Below are 15,321 nucleotides of genomic sequence, written 5' to 3'. Positions count from 1 at the left end.
TGATGAAATTTCACTGAAATGTGTGTGTGTGGGGGGGCATTAGGTCAGTAATCTGCTGCAACAGGTTATAACTGATCAAATAATGTGCAATGTTTACTTGGTGAGTTACTGCACCTGCTGTAGATGTCTGGCGCAAATATACTCTGTAGCACATAGCTATCAGACCCTTCTTCCAGAGGCACGGAGAGGTAATTCTGCCATCTTGTTCTGCTACTACCTGTGCTGTGCATGTGGTTTGTATGAGAGGAGCATGCACTGATAACCGTGTACAACATAATAACCCTATCTCACCTGCCCGGGGACGTGAAATGGGAGCAAATTGTAATAGCAGCAACAGTTCTAACTTAGCAACCAACTCCAAAACTTCTCTCCTTACAATTATAGCAGCCATGCTCAGAGGTTCTGAAACTGTCCAATTTCAATACAATCTGCTGCTCAGAAGTGCTCCACTGTCCTTTTTCCTTTAAAGGTTTAGCAGCACTGATAAAGTAAGGATACTTGCCCATTAATTTATATCAACTCTGCTAAATGCCTGTGCTGTTAAAAGCGCACAAGCCATTTCGAGAAATGCAGGTATTGTTGCCCATGGACATAAGACTTAGTCCCACAGGACCACTACTATCAGTCGGGCCTGGAATGGATTATAACCTGGCACCGGTCCGTCAAAACAATTTAAGACAACCACAGAATATTACAACAAAAATTCCCAGTTAATACTCTGTCTCAAGTTGCTATTTCTCTACATATAAAAATCTGTTGCAGGTAAACTGGCTAAAAAGTGTGTGCAGCGCACACTCAACGTTTACACACCTGCAGTAAAAGTAACAAGCGCAACAAATGTGTTTAGAAAGGTAATATCCCTGTGCACAGCACATTCAGATTTGCACGTGAAGCCTGGTGCTTCAATGAAAATACAGCCAAACTCAGGGCCCGATTCACAGAATGAACTTAAGACTCAATCCTAAACTTACTACTATTTTGGTATTCACAGAATGCACTTACTACTTTTGGCATTCACAGAATGCACTTACTACTTTTGGTATTCACATAAGTTAGGAGTCTGTCTTAAGTTTGTCTTAAGACAAACTTAAGACAGACTTAAGTTAGGAGTCCAACTTCAGTCCAACTTCAGTCCAACTTCAGTCCAACTTCAGTCCAACTTCAGTCTAACTTAAGACAAAATCCTAACTTCTGTGAATACCAAAAGTAGTAAGTTCATTCTGTGAATGCCAAAAGTAGTAAATTCATTCTGTGAATGGCAAATGTAGTAAGTTCATTCTGTGAATACCAAAAATAGTAGTAAGTTTAGGATCGAGTCTTAAGTTCATTCTGTGAATCGGGTCCTCTGTGCCAGTCGGTCTGACTTAGGAAGTAGGTGGGGCAAGTGGATATTTTTACAGGACAAGTGGATTTCAGTAACATTTTGTCCACTGGACAGGTAGAATTTTTAAAAATTCCACACCCCTGATAAGCACGGTCTAATATTCTAAACTAAGGTTTAGAAACTTCAGCTGCCCTGGTTTACGTATTTGGGATCCACCACTCATTTCCCAATGGTCACTGGGATTGACAGCAGTGGTGTCACATCGTCCCATTAATTTATCTGCACAGTTTAACATTCATTCAGAGTTGTTGCATCACTACCTCTGAACAGACTGTTAGAGTCCCAAAACATGATGTTTAGGGCACAATCATGCACCATAACAATGATAAGAGTGAAAAAGCAGGTACCACATTCACTTATTTTATAGCTAATTTAGCATTCATGTTACAGCCGAACCACTGAAGAACACGCAAATAATAATGCCACAACTGTTCAACGACACTCTGTGCAAAGGTTAGGTTCAGTCTGTTTGCAAAAAAAAGATAGACTCAAGTTGCTAGAATTATCTCTATATTGATCTCATTAAGACAGCATAGTCAGACTAGGTTTCATACTTGTTTAGACTAGAAACGTGGTATCACCAGACCCTGTTGAGACAAACACTTGTAGTCAGAACAGAAAAAGAGGAATCCGAATTTCCTTACGTTTGGAATCCCACACAGCCATACAGAAATGGATAAACTCCTTTGCATGCTTATAAGAGTCAAGATATGATATAAAACGTGCAAACAGAAGACCTGCAGTTAAAAGGGTGCTTGAAGCATCCTCCCAGAGCCATCAGCTACCACAATCCGCTGTGGATCACCTTCCTGGCCTGGGGAGGGTGACAATGAGGACACCTTGGAATGCCTGGAAAAAGATCCTTTACAGGCAGTCAAAAGCAGAAAGTAAACTTTCAGCTGACCCACTGCTCACATGCAGGATTATATTGGTTAATTCAGACCAGAGGTGAACAGATCATTAAAACAGCTTTAGCCCTGGACCCTTGGAAGCATCAGGCTTCAAACAAAGGTTAGCTCTTACCTCTTCAGGCGCTTCCACAGCACCATCCTTTCCACTGTTGTTATTCTTCGGGCTGCTTTTCACAGTTTTGGGGGGCTCCTGCAACAGATCAATATTCTGATCACTACAGCTCCACTGCTCAATCATCACACAATAATCATTCTTCCAAATAAAAGTATTATATTTAAAAGAAGACATCATTTTAACATATCACAGAATTACAGACATCAAATCAACGGTAAAACCGGTCAACAGATTTAGGGCGATCTTTGCTAAATGATGATTTACTATAGTGACACAACAAATCACAAATGTGAAGCAGAGGTGGGCCTGACCATAATCAAGATGGCAGCTCCAGTCGCGGCTCTTCTTGTCCCTCTAGTCCCAACAGTTTTTGTTGTGGTTTTGCAGATTCTTTAAATATGAATCATGAAACACCGTGGGGAGCGCATGCACCTCGCCCTGGCCGAAACAATGTAAGATGCAGTATAGGAGAGGGAGGCGGTATGCAACCTGGTCTAGGGTAGACCATGGGCATCCAAAGTGGCGAGAGAGAGCAAAGAGAGCGCTCACTTTCCAGCCAGTAAAGGAAGCTCAGCCACTGGAAGACACTATCCCACTTGGCCAGCCAAAAGGGAGAATGTGATGCACTGAAGCTGAGCCGAATTGGAGTACAACCAGACAGCTGAACAGAAACATGGACAACCACTTGCGATCACCCCAACGGAGCGCCTGCAGGAAGTGAGCAAATCTTTTCGTAAAACGGAGACTTCCGATCGGTGCTACATGAGTGTGATCAGCCTTAGTGGTCAATTTGTTAGCAGAGAGTACAGCCAGGTTATGAAACATGAAAGCACTGGGCTTCTGTTACTGCTTAGGGACACCAGTGAACTATCTTTGCAAGCACCACAGCTACCGATGGGCCACAGTTGTTCAAATACAAGACAGGAATGAACATGTTTGTGACTAATTGCTTTACATCCTGGCACTCGCTGAATTTAATTAAACAATCAACCTTGAATTTATGCACTAATTAAATCAACGGAAAATAGTGGTATCTCCTAGAATAGTGAATGTATTACGGGTCAGTGTCACGATCGTCAACCAGCAACATTAGTCTTAGCATACCCATCCTGCCAAGACAAGCAATTAACGGAATAAATTCACCAGGAAAAACAAATATGAAGCAACAGAATACTTCAAAATGAAACAACTACTGTACATTCTCTTCACTAGAGGAACTACAAAAAGGTAAAGTCCGTACTGAAAATGGAGACCTATACCCACATGACAGGCCCACGCAACACTGTCATATATGTCGCAAAAGGTCGAAATACTGTTGCGTTTTGTTAGGTGCCGAACAAAAGCTTCAACAGCAATGAATGGGGATATTTCATAGGACCTTAGAAAGGTCCAGCGCAGGCCCCAATTTTATGGACAAAGTCGAATTGCTATACAATGAGCGCTTCAGCTCAAAACGACTGTAGGGGGTTTCTCTCTCATACACATTCCCTGCTCGCAGTTGCACAAGACAGCGATTCCCTCTTTCCCTACTTCTCTTATGGATATTGCCACGGGAACCCCTTGCAGCTGCCACGGCAATCCACGTCCATCAGAGGGGCATAACCTTGACTGCCGTCTCCAAGGCCCTGCTATACGCAGATGACCATCTCACATTAAGGGACCACGGAGCCTCGATACCTATCTTGCTCGCCTTGATTAAAACTACTGTCTTTTTCGGGATAGAAGATTACCTGGGCAAAGGGTGAAATTCTACCATAAACCAGAGATGCAATAGTGGTAGTAGCAGGTTACAAATGCCGGAAGGTTCTGATCAAAGGATGTTTGAAGGGTACGATCACAGACTATTTATTTATTCCTCCAATACAAACAGATAATGAGTTCACTAGGTGGCAGCCCTACCAGAGTTACTTTGGACCTAGAAACCAATGCTTATAAAGGTAGTAGTAATAAGATACAATTATTAGCTAGAATTAATTTTCTTACCCATCTCCAATTCCATACTAAATACATGCACAAGCGCAACAAAGACTTTATTCATGCAGGAGGCTAATGCTTAAATCCACCAAATTGCATGTTGTGACTGAATTAGGAGGCCTGCGCCTATCAAATATGAGTATCACCTAGCACACCAACTTTCACAACTGGTTACATGACAAAGGATTGTCCAGACCCCTCGCCAACAAGCGTGGACTGTTATAGAGGAAGCTCGCCTAAGAAACCATACTAGCTTTGAGTCCAGGATACAGGGACACTAACATTTCCACATAGTAGTTTTCGGCCCAAATGCTCGGCTCTAGAGAATATCATCAGCTTCGGCACAATTGTTCACAAGGAACTCATTTAAGTCCAAGGATTTTTTGTTTTCAGCAAGTTCCTACCAACTTGCAGTGATTTAAGCAAAAAAAGCTTATTGATACAGTCAATATGTTCAAAAACTCAATTGCTTCCTCAATTTATATTTAATTAGTTAATGACTTGCAGGAATCACATAAGACTAGAGAGAAACAGCCCAACGAAATTTCTTATTCAACACTCACTTCAGTCGAAACAAATGCTTTTTACTTTGCAACGTTAATAAAATATGGACAATTATAAAAAAATAAAAATGTAAACTTTTGCAGAGACTCATGTGACCCCAGTGGAGTGACCATAACCAACAGGTGAGTAAAGTTAAGTGACAGTTTCAAAACAAGGAATATTTTATTGGACTTAAAGGATGTCCATTGCAATTTTGGAATAAATAATGTGTTCTAGAGAATATTCTAGTGTTGTGGACTATCCTTTGTAAGTAGTCAACGACGTTTCGACCCTCTATCGTTAGCTGGGTCTCTTCAGGACGGAAATTCTTTCACAAGTGTGAAAGGACCCATCTTAGCATCACGGTAAGACATGCAGTGTTATATTTACAAATATAAATGTAGTCTGTCATCTAGCTGGATATGCGTTTTTCCTTAGTAGACCAGATTATATCACTGCACTGAGAGGCCTTTATTAGCAGTGATAATTTTCGAACATGTTCTTGGAAATATTTATGCCACCCCCATTCTGAAAACAATGCCTTTAGTGAACCAAGAGGCAAGTCATTTGTCAGGTACACCTTGTGTTTAGCCGAGGTGGTTATACAATTGGATCATCATAATATAGTAAATAAAACACAGGAAAGGGTTTTGTACATCACACAACCTGATCTTGTGCATTTATTTCAAGGGGCTCTAATACGTGGTAATGAAGAAAAAGGAAGCAAAGTGAACCTAACCAATTGCCTAGGATAACATAATTTGGTCCAGTGGAGAAGCCAAGACGACTGATACCAGGTTTTCTGGTTTCATCTTTTGCAGTTCAGCCACCGGAGGAGTATCTCTTTCCGTCTCACGTTTTACAATTGAGTTTAATGCTTGGACCTCAATTCTTGGTGCATGATAAAAGAGCGTTGGTGGCAGGCAGGAGTCATGTGAAGGGCCGGTTTGTGGTTCACACCATGCATCTGCTTCACGTCCCCTTACGCCCTCCTTTCATCACCCCAACCTTCGCCCTGCTGGCATATGTGCGGCCCACAGACAGTACTTTGTGCCCCCGACCGCCCAGTAAACATTTGCGATTACCCTTGCATTAAACAAAACACACCATGGAAGTAAAGTTTAGACCCACTGCAGCACATTACCGGCCAGGAAGCACACACACCATGTACCCCACAAGTACTGAAGTTGCTGCAGCAAAGGAATGACCGTGGAAACAAAGTTCACAGACCTGCTGTTACAAAGGCCACTTAGTACACTATGTGCCCTGACGGTATCGTACAGTACTGCCTCATTCAGAGAGATTACCAAGCAAACTGCTTGCACCCTGCAAACAACACTGCATGGTGTTGTAGATCAATTCTAAACAACGATTGAACCACCATTTAGGAATCAAAACATTAGTCAGTGTTCCTTAACATTTCTAGGAGTCCTTCGTTAGAAATCTGTGTTCCGCAGGCAATGAACGGTAAGTGGACTTTCTACCAAGGAGCGTGAAGTGTCTAGCTGAAGCGAGTTACGAGTGTCAGAAGGTGAACCGCCACCACTGAATCTGACCCCACCCCTTTCAGTTAAAATCCATGGTACACATACAGCTAACCCACAGACTTTGATAACATGAGATAGAGAGGCGTGGCTGGGTAATGTCTTGCGCAAAACTAATAAGTGAGTAAAGAGAAAGGTATTACTAATGACAGTTGCTCCAGGGAACTCACAGGCAACGGCCACCAACGTGCCCAAAACAATCTCCTGTGCAGCACAGGAAACAGTGAATTATAAACAATAATTGGTCCCCGAGCAACAAGATACAGTGAAATAGAAAAGTATATATTTTCAGAATCTCAGCCAAAGAAGTCCTCCAGATAAAGCCTTTACACAAAATGTTCTTTATATTCTTTGTGCAGATCAATCATATCACAAATTCTACAGGATGATCCATTCATCTTGATATCATCCAGTGTAGCCAAACAGCCAACACGTGTTTCGTCCTGGGCGAAGGGCACCCAATGACTTCCTCAGGGCAGAAATATTATATGCAGCTCATCATCATATCATTTTCGAATCAGAGAAAGATATCATGAATTAGAATTCTAGTTTAGAGGATATATTCCGTCGTCTTAATGTGATTTCCGATATGAGTCTAATTGAGCTTGTGCAAATTTCTTAAAAGGGACCCATAATATAAGTCCACAGTAGTTTCTCAAAATTGAAAATATTCATTCAGTCTTTAACGGGCTGGTAAATCAGGTCCAGCAATTGAGTAGTATCGCTACTCACAGATCATATCACGGAGAGTACTCAAGCCATACTTCCAAAGACGCCGTCAATCAGAAAACTGCTTGCACCCTGCAAACAACACTGCATGGTGTTGTAGATAAATTCTAAACAGTGATTGAACCACCACTTAGGAATCAAAACATTAGCTAGTGTTCCTTAGCATTTCTAAGTCCTTCGTTAGAAATCTGTGTTCGCAGGCAATGAACGGTAAGTGGACTTTCTACCAAGGAGCGTGAAGTGTCTAGCTGAAGCGAGTTACGAATGTCAGAAGGTGAACCGCCACCAATGAATCTGACCCCAGCCCTTTCAGTTAAAATCCACGGTACACATACAGCTAACCCACAGACTTTGTTTGGGGAAAAGAACCAAAAAAAAATGGTTACGTTTGGGCTCCTGCAGTTTCAACCATAACAAGGAAAGGAATGCAATCTTGAAACTGTAGAGTACACGAGACATTCCATAAAACCATTTTCATTTGATGTCAATCCTTTGCCAGTTAATGGCTCCTAGACATGTTGGATATAATACATCAGTCTATATGGCTTTCCAAAGAAGAAAAAGGTCTATTCCGTTCTAACTTTCTACAGAAGTCGGTCAATGACTAAGTCACTACTACGTAGACACAAGTTTGTTCAGGAGTTCCCATGAAATCTCCAGGGATGTGGAATTCGTATTGCCTAGTGGCCATGACCTATTGTTTTCATGTTTTAACTAAACAAACAGGTTTTGTGGGGAGCTATGGTAGTTGTAAGACCTCAAATATGAAAGTACACTCCAAAAAGTAACTTTTCAATGGATTTTATTTCAGGCTTTTTGCTGAAGATACTAGTAGCAAAACATTTTCAAAGATAATTGTTCCATACATTGTTGTCAAATGATAAAACATTTTCAAAGAACATTATTCAATTTATTTAAGGTTGTGGGAAGGCACGAATGGAGCAGATAACTATTATAGAATAGTCAAACAGAGAATGCAGTGGGAAATGAACTGAGAAAGACGCATTCAAGGAAACCTTTGCAGAAATTACCCATAGCTAACTGTCGTCACATTTCCGACTTGTTATTTGAGGAACTTTGTTCACAAATTTGTGGACTTCGAAACCAAAAGGAAGGATATTCTAAGACATTTGTAATGAGACATTACATACAACACTGAAATGCCTTTTAGAAGAGGCATGTACAGCCGCGAAACGTGCTGGCTGAAAACGTGTTCAAAATAATTTGATTTGGAAGACTTCTGTGGAAACACTGTAAATCTTGACTTCTTTTTTTCTGACAATAATAAATGGAATAATGTTCTTTGAAAATTGTTAGTCATTTGAAAATAGCGCATGGAACAATTATCTTTGGAAATGCTTTGCTACTAGTTTCTTAAGCAAAAAGCCTGGAATAAAATGTCAATTACATTTTTGGGGGGAGAGAGCTTTCATATTTGAGGTCTTACAACTACCATAGCTCCCTAGGAATCTTATTTGTTCATTTAAAGTATCGACTTGGCTGGGCACCAGTGTAGTAGGTTGAGCTTGAGCCGGCCCTTAGATTCTGTGCCCATTATTTTGTACTTTTTTCATGTTTATTTTGTCCACTGGACAGCAGACTGAAACCCTTGCAACACTTTTCCTGCCAGTTTACAATATGTAATAAGTAGTGGGAAAGACCATTGCCTGCTGCTATGGCACTATATTCATTCACATGTATAAGATGTTCAAAATTGTTTTGATTCTTCTTCAATGTCAAGCGTTTACTAGCAGGGTTGGCGCTCTAAGGAAATCAAATTATCAGTACGCTTAACTTGCATTTATGACTGATTCTGAAGCAAAAAAATGTACATGTTCGCTAAGTTCAACTATTCATGGCTATTCATAATGCTCCCAGAATTATGCATTGAAGAATGGAAGCACCATTGGCAGTTGTTTTCAATGCAAAAACAGTCAAATTATAATTGCAATTGGAAAAAAGAAGGGAAATCAGCAGCAGTTTTGCTAAGATACATCATAATTTTAACAGACCACTTTCATTATCTTGTGTCTAAGCTGTCAACTAATAAAACATGCATGGAAGTATTATAAAAAAACAAAAAACGGATATTCAGCGAGAAAACATTGTGGGTAACATGCTTAAAGAAAGGAAATGCTGGCTCCATTCTTAATGAAAACCCCTAGAGTGATACAGTGGAAGGACCTTTCCCTGGAGCAGATTTATGACTTACATAAGGTTGCAGAAGTAGGGTGGAACCCATACTCTTAGCAAATATTTCTTTGAATATCCGTTTTTACATCAGCAAATATTCACTTGCACATTTGTTCATGCAAAAGACTGAAGAAAGAGTAAATTCCCATAAGAAACTATGTTTTCAATATTTCCACAGCAGGGAAATGTTTAACCCCACGGAGAAAAATAATTCCCAGGACTTATTTTTGAATAGAGTAGCACTAAAAAAAATAAACAAATAAAAAGAAAATACTCCTGCTCTTTTAGAAGTACATTTCCAAACTTTTCCATGGAGAGAATGGACTAGAGAGGAGTCTGTGTATGCCCATATAAGAGAGTGCGTAAATTCACTGGGTATTCCAGCCATGGAAATACCAGCTTTCATCTTCTGGCCCATGTGAGTAGATTTTTCACAAGAACAGTTTGTTGCACATAATTGTTTCAGGAGTGAAAACAAACTTTTGAAAGTTTAACTCTGGGTTATTTGTGTTAATCACTCGGAGAATTAGGCTCAAAATATTTTGAGTCTCACAAGACGTTGCAGAGTTCGTCTAGTTGTAAATCATAAACCAGTCAGTAAGTAGTCTGGTGCTGGCCCAGGGAGAGGACGCGACTGACCGAACATTTATCAAATATGCTGTAGCAGGGAAGGTTGGACTCAGGGGGCGGATGATCCTCCGTTGGGAGCAGGTCACTGGATCAGAAATAATATCTAGGTTTTGTTTCCAGTGACAGCATCTGAAATGCAATGAATGATTTAGTGTAAGCCTGCCTTAGAATGTGGCAAGACTCTTCCTCAGAAACTATAGTAAGAAACAATGGTACCCTTAGATGGTGCAATGGGATCTCCTGGACTCCAGGAAGCCAAATTGCTGCCATGTTCAGGGGGCTACTGGGACCAGAAGGTTTATGTCATTAGATGCCCTTCATGAACAGACCTGGGAATATTCTACTACTGGCAGAAATAGTCCTCGGACATTTTTAGTGTTCAGCAGAAGAACAAACCGCGCCTAGATCAGAGCCTTGGTGAATCCAAACTCTGGCATGCGATGAGCCCTGGCTGTGACGTCATTGGGGCGATGGTGTGACGTTATTGCATGTCATTAGGAGGCCTGTGACACAAGGCCAGGTGGAGAAGTGTGGCTCACTGGTTAGAGGAGGCAGACCCTGATGCAGAGGTCAGACCCAGGTCTAGGGTTCAATTCTCGACGCGGCAGGGTCTTGAGCTCAAAATGTCCACAGACTTGATAATTCTTGCCTCGGTGCCTACTCGAATCATGGGTTCACAGTCTGCAACTCTGGGCAATAGCTTGCTTAATCTCCATTACAGCCCTACAGCGATGGGATGCCTGGTCTTCACCTTGGGGATGCCCAGTAGGGGTTATCTCGCAGGACAAGCCAGGATGGGTTCCCAAAGCAAGCGCTAAGAGACCTGTCGGTGATTTGGCGCTATATAAATCGAAATTAACATAACAGGTAGGAAGCAAAGGATCTCTGGTCCAGTGGATAGTTCATAAAACTCCAGACCCCTGGAGCTCCTGGTGGATTTAATGCTCAGGTGTGAGGGGAGCTCCATAGCTTGGGGTGGGGGGTGACATGGGGTCAGAGGGCTCGAGAATCAAACACTTCTTGGTTACATTCTCCAGCCCAGGGTGGTCAGAGGGCCCCATCCCAGGGGCCATGCAGCTGACGAGGAGAGGCCCTGCAGATGTCTCCCCCAGGAGGGCCTCCCACCCCTCCAGGAGCACCCCCTCCCCTCCAGGTGCCCTGGTGTGACGTCAGTGTATGGCATCAATGGGACACGAGGGCTGTGACAAGGCCAGGTGGAGGTAGGACGCAAAGGATCTCTGGACCAGTGGATATTTTATAAAACTCCAGACCCCTGGGGCCCCTGGTGGGTTTCATGCTCAGGTGTGAGGGGAGCTCCATAGATGGGGGGGGGGGGGAGGGGGGTGGAAAGAGGGGGGCATGCCACAAGGTCAGAGGGCTCGTGAACACAGTCCTTGTTTACACTCTCCACCCCAGGGGCCCCTGCAGATGCAAGAGGGGCCCCTCCCCTCTGGGAGCACTGGGGGGCCCCTATGAAGGAGCTCTATCACCCTGGCAGCCCCCGCCCCCCAAGACTCGTACTGCCCCCCCTGGGAATCCTTCACGCCCCCGACCCTGAGTGCCCCCAGCCCTCGCCCCCCCCCCCCCAGCATGACAGGGCCCCCCTCCCTGTGGGGTGGGGGGGGGGGCGACAGGACTCTTCCCTCCCCTCCTCCCAGGGGGGCCGGCTCAAGTTCACCCCCCCGGCCCGTGCCCCCCCTCAGGGCCCCCACCTTGTCCTTCTTGGTTTTGTTCGGCATGTCTCTCGCCCTCCTCCGGGTCTCGCGCTCCCGCGGTCGGTCTCGCGCTCCGTCTGTCTCGGGCTCGGCCGCGCACGCGCACTGGGGGGGGCGGGGGGCGCGCCTGCGCCGCTCCTCCCTTCGGCGTCGGCGGCGAGCGCGCCCCCGCCGGACGCACGCTGCGCGCTTCGCCGGACGCACGCTGCGCGCTTCGCCGGACGCGCGCACGCACGCACGCACCCACCCGGCCGCCTGCGCGCGCCGCCCGCCATGACAGCAGGAACGCACAGTAACCGCAGCCTGCCTAGCAACAAGCCCCGCCTCCCTCACCATCCGGTCCGGGCGGGAACGCCTCATTGGCGGCTGGGACCGGAAGTGGAGTGTGATTCGACGGTGGGCCTGTCAGGTGGCCCGGAGAGTGCAGTGATTGGACGTTGGCGGCGGTGCGCAGGCGGTGACGGTTGAGTTTGAAGAGGGCTCCGGGCCGCTCCTGTCAGTCGAGGCCGAGCTCCTCGCTCGGTTCATCCTTGACGAGCCCTCCGTGGCGGAGCGCATCGAGCCGGCGGGATCTACTCCTGACAGAGGCGCCGAGGTCGGCCGCTGTTTGAACTCAGAACTAGGACGACTCGGGCAGGAGTGGGAGATGACGGACGCGGCCCCGGCTCGCCCTACAGCACGCCTGCGTCATTCCAATACGACCGTGGACGGAGGCTTCCTCACAGAAACGTGGCTGTCGATAGATGTTCGTCGGTTATTGCAAAGGCTTTGCCATATTACATGGCGACAGAGGCGGCAAAAGAGGGGGCGGCCGTACAATTCTATGTCAGGACCGGAGGCTAATATTCAACTTAATTTACTACTTTCAAACAGTAACCAATCATAATAAACTTTCTTTAAGTATTACATTTCCCATAATACTATACTGTTGCATGACTAACCATAGCGACCCTGCCCTAAAAGCCCATTAACAATATTAAAGCATTCTCCTTCTTTGTTGCTTTGCAACCAGTTAAGTGCACTTGTCCTACCTGTCTGTGTAATGGTTTGTGGTTCAATGTCAACTTTACGCGTGCTGCATCACTAGTTGTCCCACTGCTCTGTACCCATATTGTGCATTGCCTTTTGAAAGATTCTAACTACGTAAAAATGTTGCCTCATTTGGTGGTGTTCGTTCATGGTCCTGCTGCATTGTTCACTTTGCTGTTGGGTTATTTGGGAGCGTTCCGCCTCCCGCATCTTGTTTTTCTGTGGAGCAGGCGACTGGATCGAGGATGCATGGTGCTCCTTTTTAGGTCTCGACTATCGAAAGCAGCACATGCGCTGCTCTGGTCAACAACAGCTTCTTGGAATCAATTCAGATCCTGAAGTTCTTGGAGGTGGAGTTGAAGTAATTTGTTTTGCGTCATGTAGCATGCAAAACGTATGCTTTTCATTTGTAAAGGAGGCTTCTTAGTCCCTCCTTGTTGCCGCCTTGTCTCCTTTTGACCACGCCCACCGTGATTTGATTTTTTTACCGGTGGTGTGACACTCCATTATTTGTCCCCACGCACTTTCTTCTTCTCACTCCTCTTTGGCACAGGCAGCCGTGTGCTTATTTTCGCATTGCGCTTTCATTTAAAGTGAAAGCGCGATGCGAAAGTAAACATGCGGCTACCTTTGCAGTACCGTGTTTTCTTTCTTTCTTTCTTTAAACCGGTGCCCCTATGCTTTCCAGGCTGCAGACACCTCCCAACCAGCAGCGACATTTATTTATGGGGTCAAATCCAGTGCCTGTATGCTGTCTAGGCTGCAGACAACAGTTCTCCCACCTCCCAACCAGCATCGAGCAGCGACATTTATTTATGGAGTCAAATCCAGCGCTCGTAAGCTGTACAGGCTGCAGACAACACACATCCCAACCAGCTTCGAGCAGCGATATTTATGGGGTCAAATCCAGCGCCTGTATGCTGTCCAGGATGCAGATAACACCCCTCCCACCTCCCAAGCAGCATCGAGCGGTAATATTTATTTATGGGTCAAATCCAGCGCTCGTATTGAGCGGCAATATTTATTTATGGGGTCAAATCCAGCGCCCGTATTCTGTCCGGGCTGCAGACAACACACCTCCCAACCAGCATTGAGCGGCAATATTTATTCATGGGGTCAAATCCAGCGCCTGTATGCTGTCCAGGCTGCAGACACCCCCCCCCCCAACCAGCATCGAGCGGCAATCCCCGTTGCTCAGTAATCACTTTTTTTTTTTTTTTTTTGCATTGACGCAATAGTGACAGCTTGTTTCTTTAACCAGAGGGGGTGGGGTCAGTCTGGCTCCAATAAAGGAATTTAGCCTCCTCGGTTCCTGGCTGAGAGGTAAAAGAACCGAAAGTCCCCACAGCGCCCTGCAGAGGAGCCCCCGGCCCATTTGGCTAGTGGGTTTGTTAGCCTCATTGACACAGGACATTGTCCCCTGTATTATTGTGCGCTTCAGAGACTCCAGATTTAACATCTCTGGAACAGCTTCACTTATGCCCAACAGATTATCCTCTCTGTGGAAGCGAGGACGGAGATGCTGAATACCTAGAATGGCAGGGTGATATCTGGCTCAACTCCAGAGATTGTGATCGAATCCGATGCCAGCTGCTGGGGTTGGGGAGCGTGATGCTTTCTGACCTCCACCTAGGGTCGTTGGTCTCAGGAGGAACTGTCTCTTCACATCAATTGCTTGGAGTTCCTGGCAGGTTCCTTAGTGATTGGCAGTCTTTCACCAGAGAGGTCAGATTGTCGCATACTGCTTTGAATGGACAACACTTTGGCAGTCTGCTATATAAACAAACTGGGAGTGACGAAATCATGTATCCTGACGGAGATTATCAAGGGTTTCTGGCATTTTTGCCTTGAACAACGGATCTCTGTGGTAGCAGAATATCTTCTGGGCTAGAGCACAATCAATCAGTGGTTTATTGAGCGCGCTACTCACCCGTGAGGGGCTCAATGCGCTGGGGGTGGGGGGTGGGCAGAGCAGCTCCGGGTCAGTCAAGAAGCCAGGTCTTGAAGTCCTTCCTCAACGTGTGGAGGGTTAGGGAGCGTATGGTGTTGACCAGGAACTCGTTCTAGGATTTGGCTGCGATGTAGTTGAAGGCTCTCCGGCTGGTTCTGTTTCTGAGGATGCGCGGGACCTCTGCCAGGGCTAGGTCAGCGGAGCAGAGGTTTCTCTTGGGTACGTTGAATCATACTCGGTCGTTGATGTTTGTGTGTCAGAAGTTGAGAGATTTGTAGGCGTGGGTGAGGAGTTTGAAGGTGATCCTCTTCTCGATGGGAAGCCATTGGAGGCTTTGTAGGTGTTGGTCGCATGTTCATGGCGTGGTGTCCCTAGAATGAGCCTGGCTGCAGCGTTCTGGATGGTTTGGAGTTTGTGTAGAAAAGTTTTTTTGATTCCGGTATAGAGGGCGTTGCCGTAGTTTAATCTGCTGGTTATGAGTGCGTGGGTGACGGTCTTTCTGCAGTCCGGTGGTATCCATTTGAGGGTCTTGCAGAGGATGTGGAGGCATTTGAAACTGGTGGACGTGACAGTGTTGATCTGGCGGTTCATGGAGAGGGAGGA

At 45.3% G+C, this 15,321-nt stretch overlaps 1 protein-coding gene across 2 annotated transcripts in view; it reads right to left on the bottom strand.

The window, feature by feature from the left end:
• PPP2R5D (protein phosphatase 2 regulatory subunit B'delta) overlaps positions 1 to 11,881 on the bottom strand; it is a 273,958-nt gene extending 262,077 nt beyond the window's left edge. For both annotated transcript variants that reach the window (XM_086925820.1, XM_086925821.1), the window contains exons 1-2: positions 11,736 to 11,881; positions 2,408 to 2,485 (exon numbers count right to left, since the gene is read on the bottom strand). In XM_086925820.1, coding sequence (XP_086781946.1) covers positions 2,408 to 2,485; positions 11,736 to 11,762 — 105 coding nt within the window. In that variant the 5' untranslated portion in view covers positions 11,763 to 11,881. The remainder of the gene's footprint in view (positions 1 to 2,407; positions 2,486 to 11,735) is intronic.
• Positions 11,882 to 15,321: the final 3,440 nt, after the last annotated feature.

This window comes from Lissotriton vulgaris, chromosome 6 (genome assembly GCF_964263255.1).
Source record: "Lissotriton vulgaris chromosome 6, aLisVul1.2, whole genome shotgun sequence".
In the NCBI taxonomy this organism is placed as follows: domain Eukaryota; kingdom Metazoa; phylum Chordata; class Amphibia; order Caudata; family Salamandridae; genus Lissotriton; species Lissotriton vulgaris.
This window is presented reverse-complemented; position numbering and strand designations above follow the sequence as displayed.